At 41.3% G+C, this 16,628-nt stretch overlaps 2 protein-coding genes across 2 annotated transcripts in view; one reads left to right on the plus strand and one right to left on the minus strand.

Moving 5' to 3' along the window:
- EXD1 (exonuclease 3'-5' domain containing 1) overlaps nt 1–9,283 on the minus strand; it is a 41,535-nt gene extending 32,252 nt beyond the window's left edge. The window contains exons 1-3 of the mRNA XM_014780580.2: nt 8,583–9,283; nt 6,211–6,396; nt 828–896 (exon numbers count right to left, since the gene is read on the minus strand). Of these exons, the coding sequence (XP_014636066.1) occupies nt 828–896; nt 6,211–6,343 (202 nt within the window). The 5' untranslated portion in view covers nt 6,344–6,396; nt 8,583–9,283. The remainder of the gene's footprint in view (nt 1–827; nt 897–6,210; nt 6,397–8,582) is intronic.
- A 484-nt stretch (nt 9,284–9,767) lies between these two features.
- Nucleotides 9,768–16,628, plus strand: part of CHP1 (calcineurin like EF-hand protein 1) — a 40,751-nt gene continuing 33,890 nt past the window's right edge. The window contains exon 1 of the mRNA XM_004421436.3: nt 9,768–10,072. Coding sequence (XP_004421493.1) covers nt 10,006–10,072 — 67 coding nt within the window. The 5' untranslated portion in view covers nt 9,768–10,005. The remainder of the gene's footprint in view (nt 10,073–16,628) is intronic.

Raw genomic sequence — 16,628 nt, forward strand, 5'->3', positions numbered from 1 at the left:
TGATCTTGACTCCTCCTTGGAAGGCTTTCTTCTGCTTTTGAGTTCTTGAAAGCAAGAACAGTTCTTGCTCCCAACCCTTTTCTCTTATCCCATTTGGTTTATCTGAAGCACAATGACCAGATGCACTTCTATATCTACTCTTTAGGTAAACAATTGGACCTACTTTTGCTAAAGGGCTTTTGCCGGCAGAAATAAAGAATAGGGCTGCTTCCTGCAATTCCAAAATTCAAAAAGCTCTGAAAACCAAAAATTTTTTGTAACTCATTTGGCAGCAAAACCTGAACTGACATACTATTTATAGTCCTATTTTATTCCACTTAGTATGATTATCCACATGTTTCTCTGCAGAAATGTTTTATTAAACAGTGCTGCCCAGATGCGCTTGAGGTGTTATGCAATATGAACAGTATATACCCCGTGTTAGGCTTTCCAAAAATCCAGAACAATTCTGGATTCTGAAACATTTGGCCCCAAGGTTTCTGATAAGGGCCTGTGAATGTAATGTGAACCTGTAGTGTTCAACTTGTTTGCTGAGCAAGACAATTCCTTTCTGCTCAGATTCCTGACTCTGCCTGCTGGCTGAGTCTCTAGTAATGAGCACCAGCACAGTGTAAAACCAAGATGATTAAAATTCTCTAAGACTATTCTGCTCACAGTACCACCAAAACAATAAGATAAGATACCGACTTTAAGAGTTCATAAATGCAATGTTAAAGGCAAGATACCATCTCATTTTTGTTTTTTCAAATACTGGAACAAGGCAGAGCAGTGAGGTCACTACTTCTGCAAACCCCAATACCAGCATTCAGGGAACAGGAAGTTCTCACCATTCACAATCTCATGCCCAAAAAACATCTTCACGCCTGGGACACTTTGGCCAGTCTCCACATTCTTCACTGTTATAGAAAACAATTCATTTGGTTAATAAAAAATAATAGTCCCTAAAACTATAAGAAAATGTGATGCATCTCAAAAGTGCCCAAATCTGAGTTTTATAAAAATCCCCAAATTATTTTCCCCAAGGAATGAAAAGTTGATAATAAATTACAAAGCTATAGCCTTAAAACAGGTAGTATAAAGAACAGAGGAAACTCCAGAATGGTCAAAGAGAAATCAAAAAGGCAGTAGTACACTGAATTTAAACTTCTAAGAATACTCTAAGGCCTTTGGGGCTAAGGGCTATCTATTTATTATATTTCTATTGATTTTTACCCCACCTAACTCCAAAAAAGATTTTAAGGCAGCTGACTACTTCCAGAGTCCACACCCTGTTTCATGTCATGCTTTTTGTTGTTGTTGTTAGTGCAGTTGAGTCGATTCCAACTCTGAGCAACCCTGTGCACAGCAAAGTGGAACCCTGTCCGGTCTTTTTGCACTAGCCTCTCATCTTCTGGCGCTATATCAGCTAATGCTCTGCCGCTATTCATACAGTTTTCATGGCCAATTATTTTGGAAGTGAGTGGCCAGGTCCTACTTCCCAGTCTTAGTCTGGAAGCTTTGCTAAAACCTGTCCACCATTGGCGACCCTGATGATATTTGAAATATTGGTGGCATAGCTTTCAGCATCACAGCAACAGGAAGCCGCCACAGTATGATAACCAACAGATGGGTGGTGTGGTTCCCCGACTGGAAAACGAACCAGGGCCCTAACAGTGAGAGTGTGGAATCTTTTTTTTTTTTTTTGCTGAGGAAGATTTGCCCTGAGCTAACATCTGTGCCAATCTTCCTCTATTTTTCATGTGGGTCGCTGCCACAGCATGTCCGCTGACAAGTGGTGTAGGTCCATGCCTGGAGACCAAACCTGGGCAGCCAAAGCAGAGCACACCAAACTTAACCACTAGGCCACAGGGCTGGCCCCCAAGAGTGCGGAATCTTAACAACTAGACCACCATGTCATGCTACCTGCTCAAAACTATTAATTGTCAGGGAAAACAATCCAACTCCTGGCCCAAATACAGGGCTCTTCTGTGAGTAGGTAAGAAGTTTGGATGTCACTTCTACAACACGGTGTCATTTTTCTAGATGGAGTGCTCACATGAGCTGTGTATTTCCTCATCTCTCAGCAATCCAAAATAATTAAGTTTCATTCTCACTATTCAACTGAATACCTTCTTACTGAGGTCAAAGATCACCAACTGCCTATTTGTCAAATCCAAAAAAAGCTCACAGTCTTACGATACTCGGCTCCCGTGCATGCTTTGACAATAGTGTTCTCTCTTCTTCTTTGGCTTACAGGGCATTCTTCGTGTTTAGTTCTTTTCCTACTAATTACCTAGAGCTACCATACTGAGAGCCAGGCACTATGCTAATTATTTGCCTACATTTAATTTTCCAGTAACACAATGAGATAGGCACGTCATTATCTCCATGATGGAAGAATCTGAGGCTCAGAAAAGTTGAATAACTAGCTCAAGGTCATACTGCTAGTAAAAGACAGAGTCAGAATTTAAGCCCAGGCCTCAGTGATTTCAATACGCATTTTGTAACCTTGTTATACTATCTCCCTGATTTGCTCCTTCCAGTCTCCTTAGCTCCCTCTACCACGTCTGCTTGCCCCCTACACCTTAGTTGTCCCCAGGCTTATGTTCTTCATCCTTTTTCCTTCTCCTTGAATGATCACATCCACTTCCTAGTTGTCCTGACATCCATTCTTTCCCCAGAATGGATTATTTCTCTAAGCTCCACTCTCATTTTCAACTTACTAATAGCAGACTTACTGTAATATTTTCAAACTGAAATCATTATCTTCTCCCAGTAACTAACAAATCCGCTCCTCTTCCCATTTCTATCAATAAATAACAGTACTAAACACCTAATCTTCTGAGTCATAAATGTAGGAGTCATTTTCCATTGCTCTTTTATAACCTAATTGATTACTAGGTTGCTTATCTAATCTCCTAAGTATTTCTACAATCTGTCTCCTCTTCTCATGCTTTGCCGAGCCTTGGCTCCAACACCATCATTCCCCTCTACCGGGTCCCTTGATTGTCAATAGTTCCCGTCTATTCTCCTTCATGAGTTTTTCCCTACATTAATCCTTCCTTCATACTGCTGTCATAGTGATGTCACTCCTTGCTTTGTCCAGAAAGCACATAAAATTAGGAAACAAGTGTAAAGAAATACATTCAACCTCTTTAGGAATATTTTCTAAACATGCAAAAATGAAATATCATTTTTTGCCTATAAAACTAGCAAAAATTAAGGAAAGAGACATATCAGCAATTTAAAAAAATCCAATGCTAGATTATTTACTGTAATTCACTTATACATTACTAGTAGCAAAGTAAAAAGCCACAATCCTTTTGAAAAACTATTTGGAAATATGCATCAAAATGTTTAAAATATGCAAAACTTTCACCCAGTAATTTCATTTGTAGGAACTATTCCTAAGAAAATAATTATAAAATATAACAAATATTAAAATATATTTTATAATTATAAAATACATAAATAAAAATTGTATTTTATAATTTATTATAATTATTGTATATTATTATTTATAATTATAAAACAAATATTTTAAAAGTTTTTAAGCTTTTTGCTTTTGCTTTAAAATGTTTAGCCACTAAATTGAAATTTTAAATAACATGAGAAAATGCTTCTTATAGTGTTAATTAAAAAAAAATACATATGATATACCTGACAATATGTCAATTATATAAAATCTGTGTAATTAAAAACTAGAGAGAAATACACTAAAATATTTCATTGGACTGAATGTTTTGCTGAACAAGCATGTGTAATTTACTGATTGTTTTCTACTCAATGCCATTTATTCAGGCTAGCAACAGGCTCAGTCTGCCCGCAGACAGTGGTGGTCTATTGGACTTTAAGGGGATGACTCAGCTGGGATGAACACCCTTTTCCCCCACCTTTCCTCTTCTTCCTATCTGTAACTCCACCAGCTATCATATGACCTTGAGGTTGAAGCCATGTGTTAGAGATGGTAGAGCAGAAAGATGAAGAATCCTGGATCCCAGCCAACTTTGGGGAGTGTCACAGTAGCCCTGGGATGCCTGCCTTCTTTTACATGAGAGGTTTGTTTAAGCCACTGGAAGTGAATCTGTTTCTAGCAGGTAAGCATGGTTCTTAATTGACACAACATTAAAAATTTTAGGTGGGGCCGGCCCGGCAGCGCAGTGGTTAAGTGTGCATGCTTGGCTTCAGCAGCCTGGGGTTCGCAGGTTCGGATCCCGGGCACGCACTGACGCACCGCTTGTCAGGCCATGCTGTGGCAGCGTCCCATATAAAAGAAGAGGAAGATGGGCACGATATTAGCTCAGGGCCAATCTTCCTCAGTAAAAAAAAAAAAAAAAAGCGGATTGGCATCAGATGTTAGCTCAGGGCTGATCTTCCTCACACACACAAAAAAATTTCATGCAACTATCTTAAAAGCTTATATGTCTCCCACTTAAAAATCTTTCCGATTGTTCCTCATTGCTTTCAGTAGTGTCCAAATGCTATATGATATATAAGGTCCTTCTGATTTGTTCCATGCCTACTTCTCCATCCTTATCTCTCACCATATCCTCATACTGAAATTTACTTAGGTTTTCTAAATGCACCAAGTTTTCATGTCTCTATATTTTTGTACATGCTGCTACTTCTGCTTTAAATAATGATCCTTCAAAGTGTGGTTCCCCAGTACAGTATCAGCATCACCCGGAAACTTGTTAGAAATGCAAATTCTTGGGCTCCACCCCAGACCTTAAGAATCAGAAAACTCTCAGAGTGGGGCCCAGCAATCTGTGCTTTAACAAGTCTTTCAGGTGATTCTGATGCACAGATAAAGTTTGAGAACCACTGGCTTAAAACAACCTTTCCCTCTTTTTCCATCCAGTTAACTCCTACTCACCCTGATGAGGTTGTGCCATCAATTCCTCCTTTGGGAAGCCTTCCCCACTGTCCTACCCCACCACTCCCAGATCTAAATTAGCTGAAACTTTGTGTTTCCAGAGCATCTTGCATGTCCCTCTATCAGAGAGGCTATCACACTGTGTTCTATCTTTCTAGTTGCTTATCTCTCTCCTTTCTAGACTAAGTTTTTTGTTATTCTTACCTATATCCCTGGTACCAAGCACAGTGCCTGGAATATAAAACTATCAATAAATGATTACTGAATGAATTAACATTGCAAAAGCCTGATATAGTCCCATCCTAGCCCACAAAAGTCTATTTTAACTCATAATATGGCTTAACAATAACACTAATCTCTCAAATGCCATTTATATATGTTTCAACTGTGAACTTGAAATTTACCATGCCAGGAAAACAACTACCTTAGCAAGGCAATATTCTAGCTGAATAAAAACTATATATTTGAGCTTCAAGGTGAACATATGGAAGAGCTAGGCAGGTGACACACCCAGAGATGGCATGGAAACTCCAAGCTCCTTCCCACATACCTTGCCCTATGCATCTCTTCCATTTGGCTGTTCCTGAGTTGTATCCTTTATAATGAACTGGAATTCAAGTTGGGAGGTATACAAGCTACCTGTGACCATGAGGACAACAGATGATCACTGAAGTGGTAGAGCAGGAGCACAAGACACCTGGTCCCTCCTGGCATCCTTGAGCCACCGCACTATTGCTCAGCAGCCTACTTCTGGACTTCTTTTTGCATGAGAAAAATTAACCCCTTACTGTCTTTGTGAATTTGTCATTGAAGCCAAAAGCAATTCTAATCGAGTGGTTATTTTTTTTTTTTTTTTTTTTAAAGATTTTATTTATTTTATTTTTTCCCCCCAAAGCCCCAGTAGATAGTTGTATGTCATAGCTGCACATCCTTCTAGTTGCTGTATGTGGGACTCGGCCTCAGGATGGACGGAGAAGTGGTGCCTGAATGCGCACCCGGGATCCGAACCCGGGCCACCAGCATTGCAGCGTGCGCACTTAACCACCAAGCCACAGGGCCGGCCCTCGAGTGGTTATTTTTAATTTCAAGGTGCACATGGAGAGAAATTAAAAGAAGTACTCAATTAAAAAAAATCTGTATATTGAAAATTTCCACTATCATTTCAGTAGAAGTGGGGACAACCCAGCACATGCACTGATGTTGCTCTGTTAGGGAAAATAGCATTCTAATCTCCCTTTCACCCGTAAAATAGGAATAATGCCTACCTTCCCGTTGCTAATGGAGCCCAGAGCCATCACCCAAACTCAGTTATTAATCTCTTAAAAGGCAGAAGATTATGAGAAATAAAATAAGACCTTTCTTCAGGACAACGATCTTGTTAGGGTCGACATGCTGGAGCACTCCCTCAAAGATGCCACAAACCAATGTGAGTTTCACCCTTCTCCACAAAATCTGATTGAGGAAATGGTAGTCACTGCTGGGATCCATACTATTTGATTCCAAAAGGAGTCTTCAAATAATCTTCTTTAAGTATCCAAACACTTGAAAGTAAAAGAGATTTATGATTTTTAAAATATTTTGGGAGGAATGAGGTTATTTCTCCTTTCTCCATACCTGGAAGGCACAAGAAAAATAAAAATATGAGAGTAATTCAGTTTTGTTCATCTTTTTAGAATGATAATGAGAAAAGGATCATTGCAAGCATCAACTCATATTTATACATGGGAAACTGAAAACCATAAGACTTCAGGCAAGGTAGGCTTGGCTTCTTTGTCTATAAAATGGGGTAACACCACCTTTCCTTCTTTAGCTAAATGGAACAAGCAGAACGTTTAGAGGCTTTTTAATGGCACATACATATTTCTTTTTAACAAGCAAAAAACTAAAAGAACAAATGAAAAAAATTGATATTGGCAAAACACTTGCCAACACATGCTGCAATGAACTGTGTACCCAGAAATGTCTGGGATCTAACCTCTTCTGGATCTAGCCTCTTCTAGATTAGAAACATTTCCAGAGTTTGACACTGTTACCAACCAAAGCATAAGTGACTTAGAACTATCACAATTTATGCATTACCAATCCAGCTGCCATGTCACTGCAAGGGCCATTCCACCCCACCCTGGCCACAGCTTAGAGACTGGGCTGCTGTAGAGCCACCAACCAGTCATGTGCAGCCTAAGAGAGTAAACTGCCACATGCCATACACTGGTTTTGTAAAATTCAACTGTTTTTATAAAAACGATGCATGCTCATTATAAAGAATGAAAACGATACAGAAATGTATGCAGACAAAACTTTAACTTGTAGAAATAACTATCATTCATAACGGATACTCATATACTTTAGTGTAATACTGTAACTTAAAAGAGGAATCCTTTTAAAAAGTTATCTTGGGGCTGGCCCCATGGCATAGTGGTTAAGTTTAGCACACTCTGCTTTGGTGGCCGGGGTTTGTGGGTTAGGATCCTAGATGCAGACCTACACCACTCTTCAGCCATGCTGAGGTGGCAACCCGCATACAAAATAGAGGAAGACAGAGCTATTCTTCCTCAAGCAAAAAAAGAGGAAGATTGGCAACAGATATTAGCTTAGGGCAAATCTTCCTCACCAAAAAAAAAAAAAAAAAAGCTATCTTTTAGAACAATCCTGTTATTTGGATGTCCTTGTATTTAGAATCCCCGATGGGGCCAGCCCGGTGGCATAGCAATTAAATTTGCACACGTCGCTTCGGCGGCCCAGGGTTCACAGGTTTGGATCCCAGGCAGGCACCAACACACCACTTGTCAAGCCATTCTGTGGCGGCATCCCATATAAAGTAGGGGAAGATGGGCAGGGATGTTAGCCCAGGGCCAGTCTTCCTCAGCAAAAAGAGGAAGATTGGCAACGGATGTTAGCTCAGGGCTAATATTCCTCACAAACAAAACAAAACAAAAAAGAACCCCAGATAAATGTTCCTCTACAGTGGTCTAAATTTGAAAGCTGCTTACCTGTGCCACACTAGGAATAGTTAACTAGTGAATTTTACAATTTACTTTAACTATAAAACACTGATGAAATAATTAAGGCCTAATTCAACTGGGAAGAAGGTGAGAAGTTACATAGCATTTTTAGCTGGATAAATAACATATATTTTTCTATTTTAAGGTCCAGAAAGTACTTTCACAAATACTATTTGTTGCCTACAACCACCATTATTACCTAATTTACAGATGAAGAAACTAAGGCTTAAAGATTTAAGACAGCTGCCCAAAGTCACACAGCTAGAAGGTACGAACCTGAACTAAAACCAGACCCCCAGTGGAGGATGTGTGTAATCTAGTGCAAGACCAAGTGTTATGCATCCAGAGAGAACATAAAACAAGTTACCAGAGGGCCTGAGAAAATCATTCTTTTTTGTTCAAGTCAATCTAACAGGCAAAAGGGGAATTTTTACAGAAACAAAAGATGACATAAAACTAGAAAAAACAGCCCTTAAGAGGCAAAAATTAATTTCTATTTTTAAAAAGATACATAAGAAGTTTGTGAAATACTTGGACAATAAGGAAATTTAAGAAATCTTAAATAAATCAGGAAAACATTAACAAAGCAAAGAAAGCTTTGACTAAGGACAGCTGCAAATAGTAAGATGCAAGATTAGTAAGAAAAAAGGATCTAGAGATGGACTTCAAGGCAGACTCAGAAAAGAGACATTTATGTCGCTGACATCAAGGTTTTTCTACCATACCTATACTCGCATGATAAAAAGAAGCTCCTGTGGCTTCCAGACAGGCATATCCAAAATGTCACACTCTGCATGTGAAGGCAAACATCACTAGGTCAGACAAGAGCAGGTCAATCATGAAAATAGCTCAGTGAGACTAAACTTCGGCCTCATGCTAAGCCGTCAAAGCCTTAGGTAAAGCTTGAAACTAGTAACCAGTTGACTTGGGCAGCTTGCTAAGACAGAGTCCACTACTGTTTAGGTACTGAGTGATAGGGTCAGAATTTGGTTTTTCCCTATTTCAAAGCGGTTCTGTACAAAGTAAAACTCCGGGCGGGGGAGGGGGTGCGGGCAAAGGCCTTCAAGCCACAGGAGAAGACCTGGTTCACCTGAGAGGGTGCACTAATTTAACGGTGGCTTCAAACGTTTTCAAGAAAACAAATAAAAATATGCCATAAGAATAAAATGCAAAGTTCCTCATTTTTAAGGCAAAATAAGAAACTTCAAATAAACGGCGGGCCATACACTAACAATTCACTCTCCTCCGCCTTTAGGGTTTTTTTCCGAAGGAAGTTTGGAAAATCCCGTCCCAATTTCAGGCAACTGGTGAGTTCCTCGAGCTTCAGCCTTCAACTAAAAAAAGAGGGACTGCTGTTAACGAAGAACTCTCGGGGAGTTCCAAGCCGCGGTGGCGGTTATCAACCGACAGTTCCAAACACCAACTGCAGAAAAGTACGCAGCGCTGGCATCCCACAGCGCGCAGCGGACGCCAGCGGGGCTTCACGAGCCGTCCCCCGAGGAGCCAATCAGTGCGCACCCCGGGGTCGGCTCCCGAGCGCCCCCTGCGGCCGGGAGGAGATAGGGCCTCCAGGAAAGATGAGGAGATGCAAGTCCCAGCATGCAGTTCCTAGGAGACACACCTTAGTGTTCCCCCAAGCGACGTTTTGTCTCTCTGTTTTTATTGTTTCTTTTCGCAATCCGTGCGACTTGTAGGATGCGATTTATAGTGTGACAGTTCTGTGAGAAAAGGGTTGGCTACGCTGCCTGCTTCAAGCTAGTTTGTTGTAAAACGGTGGGTCGATGGCGTTGCCCTTTTAATTGCGGTCTCTAGGCCAGAGTGGCATTACCCTTTTAAGGCCGGTGGCATCACGGTTCCGGGGGCGTGGTCCGTCTGTGGTAAGACCCGGCCTACGCTGGGCTGATTCATTCCGGGGCTAGAGCTAGGATCGTCGACGTCGGCTCCTGCGCCGGGCGCAGCCTCCCTCCTGATTGGCCGGTCCTCGGGGCGGCCCGCCTCCGCGCGCCACCCCTGGGTTCCCTCCGCGGTCTGCAGTAAAATCGCTGCCCTCTCCCTTCTTGACCCCAGCTCATTCTCCCCTCTCTCCCTCCTTTTTGCCACCGCTGTCGGTTCAGGCGCCCGGCTCCCGGAGGAGCTCCCGGCTCGGTGATGGGTTCTCGAGCCTCCACGTTACTGCGGGACGAAGAGCTCGAGGAGATCAAGAAGGAGACTGGCTGTGAGTTCGGGTCGGGGCTGGGAACGCGGCCGGGCGCCTCCGGCTGGCCGCGGGACCGAGGGCGCTGTCGCTCAGGCTTGGAGCTGGGGTGCCCGAAGGTGGCGGGGGTGCTGGGCAGCCTCCAGCGCTGGAGCTTCGGGGCCGAGGGCTGGAGAACCTGTTCTTCCCTCAACAGCTACCCCGAGTGGGGCTCTGGCTCTTGTGGGACTGTCCTTCCCCTCAAAGGTGGGAGTCGCGATCATCTGTAGAGCACAGACACTTCTCTTTTCTTCTCCCCCTGCTCATGAAAGTCCCCTCACTCCTTTCCTTTATCTTTCCTCGCACCAACCTCAAAATCAGGAACTCTGGATGAATCCTGTAGAAAACACAATCCGTTCCTGTGACGTTTCTGGGAAAAGACTTAAAACCACTGACAGCTTTGGGAAATCACAAAGAAATCCTTGCCACGACTAGAAAAATAAACCCAGAAAGCAAGATCATATAGTAAGGCTTTGAAAGACGTGACCTGGTGATGAGAGACCTTTAAAGAATCAGGGGTCTGAGAGTAGGAGACTTCTTTCATTCTGAACTTGGAGAGAAAAAGCTATGACCACCAGTTTTTTACTTACACTGAGGCTGCTTGCTGTCCTAATTTCAGATATATTGATTTCTATTATGCTGGCGTACTTTATGCAGTCACTATGGAAATTAGACGTGCTCCAAAAATCTGTGTTTGTACTAGGAACTGATGTTTTATAGTTCTGTCTCTTCCTCATTAACCTGAACAAAGGGGCGACAGGGCTTTGGGAATTCAGAAGCTCAGTAAAACACCATCACACATTTGTATAGCCCTTGATAACGCATACAATATTTTCTTAGTAATCCATTATGACTCATGTATTTTACATGAGTTATTTAAACATCTGAGCTCTATCTCTTCATGATACCTGTCTTTGATAATGAGGTGACCCATAAGTAACTCAGTGGCCCAAATGCAGATCATATGGAAGGGTGCTGGGGGAACTACAGAATTAACTCAGGCAGTGGTGGCCTGAGGTAAATTAATTGCTGTCCTGTGCTTTCTGAAAAATTCAACTTTCTAGAATCATCAAGTTGGAAGGATGTTATCCAGCCCCACCCCCCTTGTCAGGTTGGTTTACTGCTTTTAGTAAACATATGGCCTAACATATGGCCATTACGTCTTTCCATAATGACCTTGAACGATTACGAGTTCACCACCTACCAGTGCAATTCTTTTCATGATTTTGGGTTAATGACAGAATATAGGTAGCTGTTTATAATGTGCAGTACTTGTTTGGCCACTTGACCTTATGCTCGTTTAATGACTTACTCTGACTCCAAGAGGAGAAATATAGGCAGTTTGGATTCAGCAAGCATTTTATTACATTTTCTGGCCATGACCTCTGGCCACACTTGTAAATATAAGAACTACTTTAGGTCTAAGGTGATACCAGAATTAAAGCATTCATGCTTAAAATAAAAAGTCACACAATGAGGAAGTGTAAACTATAGTGATGGTGGGAAAAAGCTATTTTGCCTCCATATGAAGGGAGCAGTAATCCCATTCTGGTTTATTTACATTTGACCAGATGAAAAGGGCCTGGATTGCTATAGGACTCTGGGTTACTTTACTGTGTGATGTGTGGACAAACAGAATTAAGTGCTCCTGGAAGAGCTGTTTTTCTGGTTGACAAAAAGTGAATGAAGCCTGAGAGAGATTCTCAACCACAACCAGTGCAAATATATGAATTGAGCCAGAAAGCCTAATGAAACAAGTACTTCCTGAATTTTGTAGTGTCTATATTCAGTACTGTGCTGGGTACTCAAAGCAGATGGTCCCAAAAGACACCCACAGAGTTAGGATTAGCATCATGACATTAGGTAGCTGAAATTATGTGGCACCCACCTTCAGAACTCAGGGAAGACAGAGTCCTTGTGGGCTGGCCTTGTGGAGGACAGGACTTGGGCCCTGATGCATGCATGAACGAATTAGATTTGGATAAAGTAACCTAGGGCATTTTGGGTGGCTTCCAGGAGCATTCTCCCCTAGCCTGCTACACAGTCATTCCTCCCCCCTGGGAGCTGAGCCATCAGTTTATCCAGTTAGTACCCATTAGCAGAGTTGATTTTTAAAGCAGTAATTTTGGCATGCTGCAAAAGGTTTAGAATAATAAAAACAACAGGTACCTGGGAGTGGAGTAGAGAGGTAGAATTTGTCCTATTTTCATCTGCTTTTGTTCCATTAAGAGTTGGGGGAACTATCAATCAGAAACACTTCAAGTTGAGAACAAGTATAAGACACTTCACTGTTCCCTTGGCCAGTAAGAAAATGTAGCATAATTGAGGAAAACTGACTTTATATTCAATATGAAAGCTTTGCACTGGAGTTGATGATTATATTTAAACATAGTTTTTATAAGTCTAAATTGATTAGAATTCACATATGACTAGTTTAGACGGTATTTGAAATTTAATCTCTTAATGTGGAAAAGTAATTCTAGGTAAGAATTACTCGTAAGCCTCGGTTTTGTCATCCATAAATGTGAATAATAATAGTACCTACTTTAGGGCCGGCCCCGTGGCTTAGCGGTTAAGTGCACGCGCTCCGCTGCTGGCAGCCCGGGTTCGGATCCCGGGTGAGCACCAACGCACCACTTCTTCGGCCATGCTGAGGCGGCGTCCCACATACAGCAACTAGAAGGATGTGCAGCTATGACGTACAACTATCTATTGGGGCTTTGGGGGGAAAAATAAATAAATAAAATTATAAAAAAAAAATAGTACCTACTTTATAGGATTCTTATGAGGATTAAATGAGGTAAATTACGTAGACTACTTGGAATAGTGCGTGGTGTATAATAAGTGCCAAGTAAGAGTTAGCTATTATTATTTTGAACCATAGATCACAATTATCTTATTGGGAAAATACCATTTGCATGTGCTATGAAAACTATGTCTAGGGCTATCTAATTGGGGAGGTGACGGCATTTTATACTTTCCTATTTTCAGGGGTCATTGGATTAGGAATCAAGTAGAGATGTTGTTTTCCCAATTCTTTTTTTTTTATATTTATTTTTCCCTCAAAGCCCCAGTAGATAGTTATATGTCATAGCTGCACATCCTTCTAGTTGCTGTATGTGGGACTTGGCCTCAGCATGGCCGGAGAAGCGGTGCATCGGTGCTCGCCCAGGATCCGAACCCGGGCCGCCAGCAGCAGAGCGCACGCACTTAACCGCTAAGCCACGGGGCTGGCCCTGTTTTCCCAATTCTAAGGAAATAAAACTTTTAGGGGAGTAGAAATTCTCATGTTTCTAACAGTTTAAAAAAACTGTCTAGGCCGGCCCTGTGGCTTGGTGGTTAAGTGCGCGCGCTGCGATGCTGGCGGCCCGGGTTCGGATCCCGGATGCGCATCGAGGCACCACTTCTCTGTCCATCCTGAGGCCGAGTCCCACATACAGCAACTAGAAGGGTGTGCAGCTATGGCATACAACTATCTACTGGGGCTTCGGGGGCAAAAAATAAAATAAATAAAATCTTTAAAAAAAATAAATAAAAAAACTGTCTAAAAATGCTTTATGTTGGCATGAAACATTTGCTGTATTGTCTTTGTTCTATTATATTCTTTCACAGTTCAGCGTTTCCATAAATTAAAGCTCATTTGGATAACAGTTGTCATTAGGTGGAAGGTCACTGGTGTCTTGGGAGTTTCTGTAGTCTCCATCCTTAATTCACTTAACTGTAGCAATAACCTGACTGTGAATTATTTAAAACCTTTTTTTGAAAAAAAAAATAGCCACTTAGTTTGTGAGAAACAATTCATGCCAACTGAGTAGTAATGAATGCAGATTCATTTATTTTAGTCCCTAGCTTCTGATATGTGTCGTGTGGTATGGAGAGGGTGTTGAACAGGTTTAGGAGGTGAGTTTTACAGGCTGGTGAGGTTTAGTTTGTTTGAAAGGGTGCAGTGATACTAGGAACTAGTGTGGGTTTCTTTCTAGTTGCAACAAAGAGCACAAGCCTGGCAAGGCAATTGCTTGAGAATAACTTCCTGGGCTAGAATATAAGTGGAAGTTCAACTTCAGGCTGCTGCTTCAGGGCCCCTTCATGGCCCTCACCTGCCACGCCATAGTGCCTGAAGGTTCTGCTGCTACAGAAGACCCTGCTGTCTTCTGGCTCCTATTGGAATGGAAATGAACATGTCACTAACACCTTTAGCTGATTTTGGGTTAAGTGGTTTGTAAAGCTCTGTACTCCCCCCACTCAACTTATTATGATGAAAAATTTCAAACATACAAAAAAGTTAACATAGTATAATGAACATCCATATACCTTCCACCTTAATTCAACAGTTGTTAACATTTTGCTATATTTGCTTTATCTATTTATATGTATTTTGTTTTTGCTGGGAAAGATTTGCTCTGAGCTAACATGTGTTGCCAATCTTCCTCTGTTTTTTTTTCTTTTTCTTCCCAAACCCGCAGTACATAGTTGTATATGTTCTAGTTGTAAGTCATTCTAGTTCTTCTGTGTGAGCCACCGCCACAGCATGGCTACTCACAGACAAGTAATGTGGTTCCACGTCTGGGAACCAAACCCAGGCCGTGGAAGCAGAGTGTGCCAAACTTTAACTGTTAGGCCATCAGGGCTGGCTCTACTTATATGTATTTTTTTTATGAACCATTTGAAAGGTGCAGATATTGGAACTCTTCATACCTAAATACTTCTGCATGTATCTCCTAAGAATAGAAATTTTTCCTACATAACATACTATTAACATACTATTATCACACCTAAGAAAGTTGACAGTAGTTCTGTAATACTATCTACCGTTCAAATTTTCCCATGTTATAAGAAAGTAGTTTGGTTTTGTTAATGTCTAAGTCTCTTTTAATCTATAGATTCCCTAAGAGAGTAGGCCAGCTCTTAAAGTCCTCTTGTCAAGAGAAACGGGAAATGTTGGGGTATGGAGTGTTCAGGAGGATTGGTTAGGAGTGCAGGCTTCAACTCAATCTTTTACCTAGATTACCTTTGGTTGCACTTGTGTGCTTTACCTAGGTTATCAATCTGTTCTTCTGCGTTAAGATCTAGGATAAAGGCAAGGGCAAAATAACTTTTTTCTTACTCCCTTTTCATTTTTATTCTTCCCTCTGCCATTCCTTCTTAGTGCTTGGCACTTCTCTGAAATACCTTTGTCCTTGGAGCACAAGGCAGTGATGATAGAAAGGTTTGTAGTCAGGAAGATTAGCAGGGTCTTTGAAGTGATCTTTCAACAATGTAAAATAATTATTTGCCCATCAGTGGAGAAAAATATAGCTTCATTCAAAACATGTTTATGTGCCCAGCCTTTTCTGGGAGTAATCGTCAACTCCTGAGACTTCCTTTGGGTTACCGAGAATGGTACAGGTCTGGGGCACCTGTCCTGCTAGCCTCGTGCCTTCTGCTGGGAATAGTTTACTGGAAACTTGTCCTGCCTTCATTCCTGGTAGTTCCAAAACCTTTCTGCTCCTTGAATTGGCTGTGAGCTCTATGCCTTGGAGGTTGCTTTATATTCTTTGTCATAGTGGATTTAGCACCTAAATAAAAGCTTTCTTTCTTTCTTCTTTTTTGTTAACAGAGCTCTTTGTAACAATATCATTATAACATTAGTTCTGAAATTTAGGAGACAGATTGAGAGGTGACCATATTGAGTTGTGTTAAAAGTTGACATTTGGCTGCACATTTCTCCACGGATTTCCACGTAGCCCAGTTTGTCCTGGAAGATAGCAGTTTTATGGTTGTTTGGCTACTTATTTACATATTTATTTTTAACATATTGGTAAATTATGAACTCAAGCAGCCATAAACTGATCTTTTTTTTCTGAAATATGAGATGTAATGCCATACCGGTGCTTACTAAGGGAATTATTAAAATCATACTATAAGAGGTTTCAGTGCCCAGTTCTTTCAGATGATGATCTAAATTAGAAAGATGTCTGATGGCTCATTTTGTTAGTTGAGGGGGTTGGACTAGATGACATTCCTCCCAATTTTAAAATTGTATAGGGCCGGCCCTGTGGCTTGGTGGTTAAGTGCGCGTGCTGCAATGCTGGTGGCCTGGGTTCGGATCCCGGGTGCGCATCGAGGCACCACTTCTCCGTCCATCCTGAGGCCGAGTCCCACATACAGCAACTAGAAGGATGTGCAGCTATGACATACAACTATCTGCTGGGGCTTTGGGGGGAAAAAATAAAATAAATAAAATCTTTAAAAAAAAAAAAAAAATTGTATAAATCGCTATACATACTTATATATACACATAGGGAATTTCTAGAAGGATTCACAAGAAACTGATCATAGTGTTTGCCTCTGGCAAGGTTGACTGGGAAACTTGCTTGTTAGGGAGACTTTTCATTCTGTACAATTTTGTACTATTTGCATTTTTACCGTGTGCATAGATTATTTTCTCAAATTAAACAAACAAAAAAACCTAATATAGGGGCTGGCCTGGTGGTGTAGAGGTTAAGTTCGCATGCTCCACTTCGGCAGCCTGGGGTTCACAGGTTCATATCCCAGGTGA

The sequence above is a fragment of the Ceratotherium simum genome, chromosome 3 (assembly GCF_057802395.1).
Source record: "Ceratotherium simum simum isolate JZ-2026a chromosome 3, ASM5780239v1, whole genome shotgun sequence".
Lineage (NCBI taxonomy): Eukaryota > Metazoa > Chordata > Mammalia > Perissodactyla > Rhinocerotidae > Ceratotherium > Ceratotherium simum.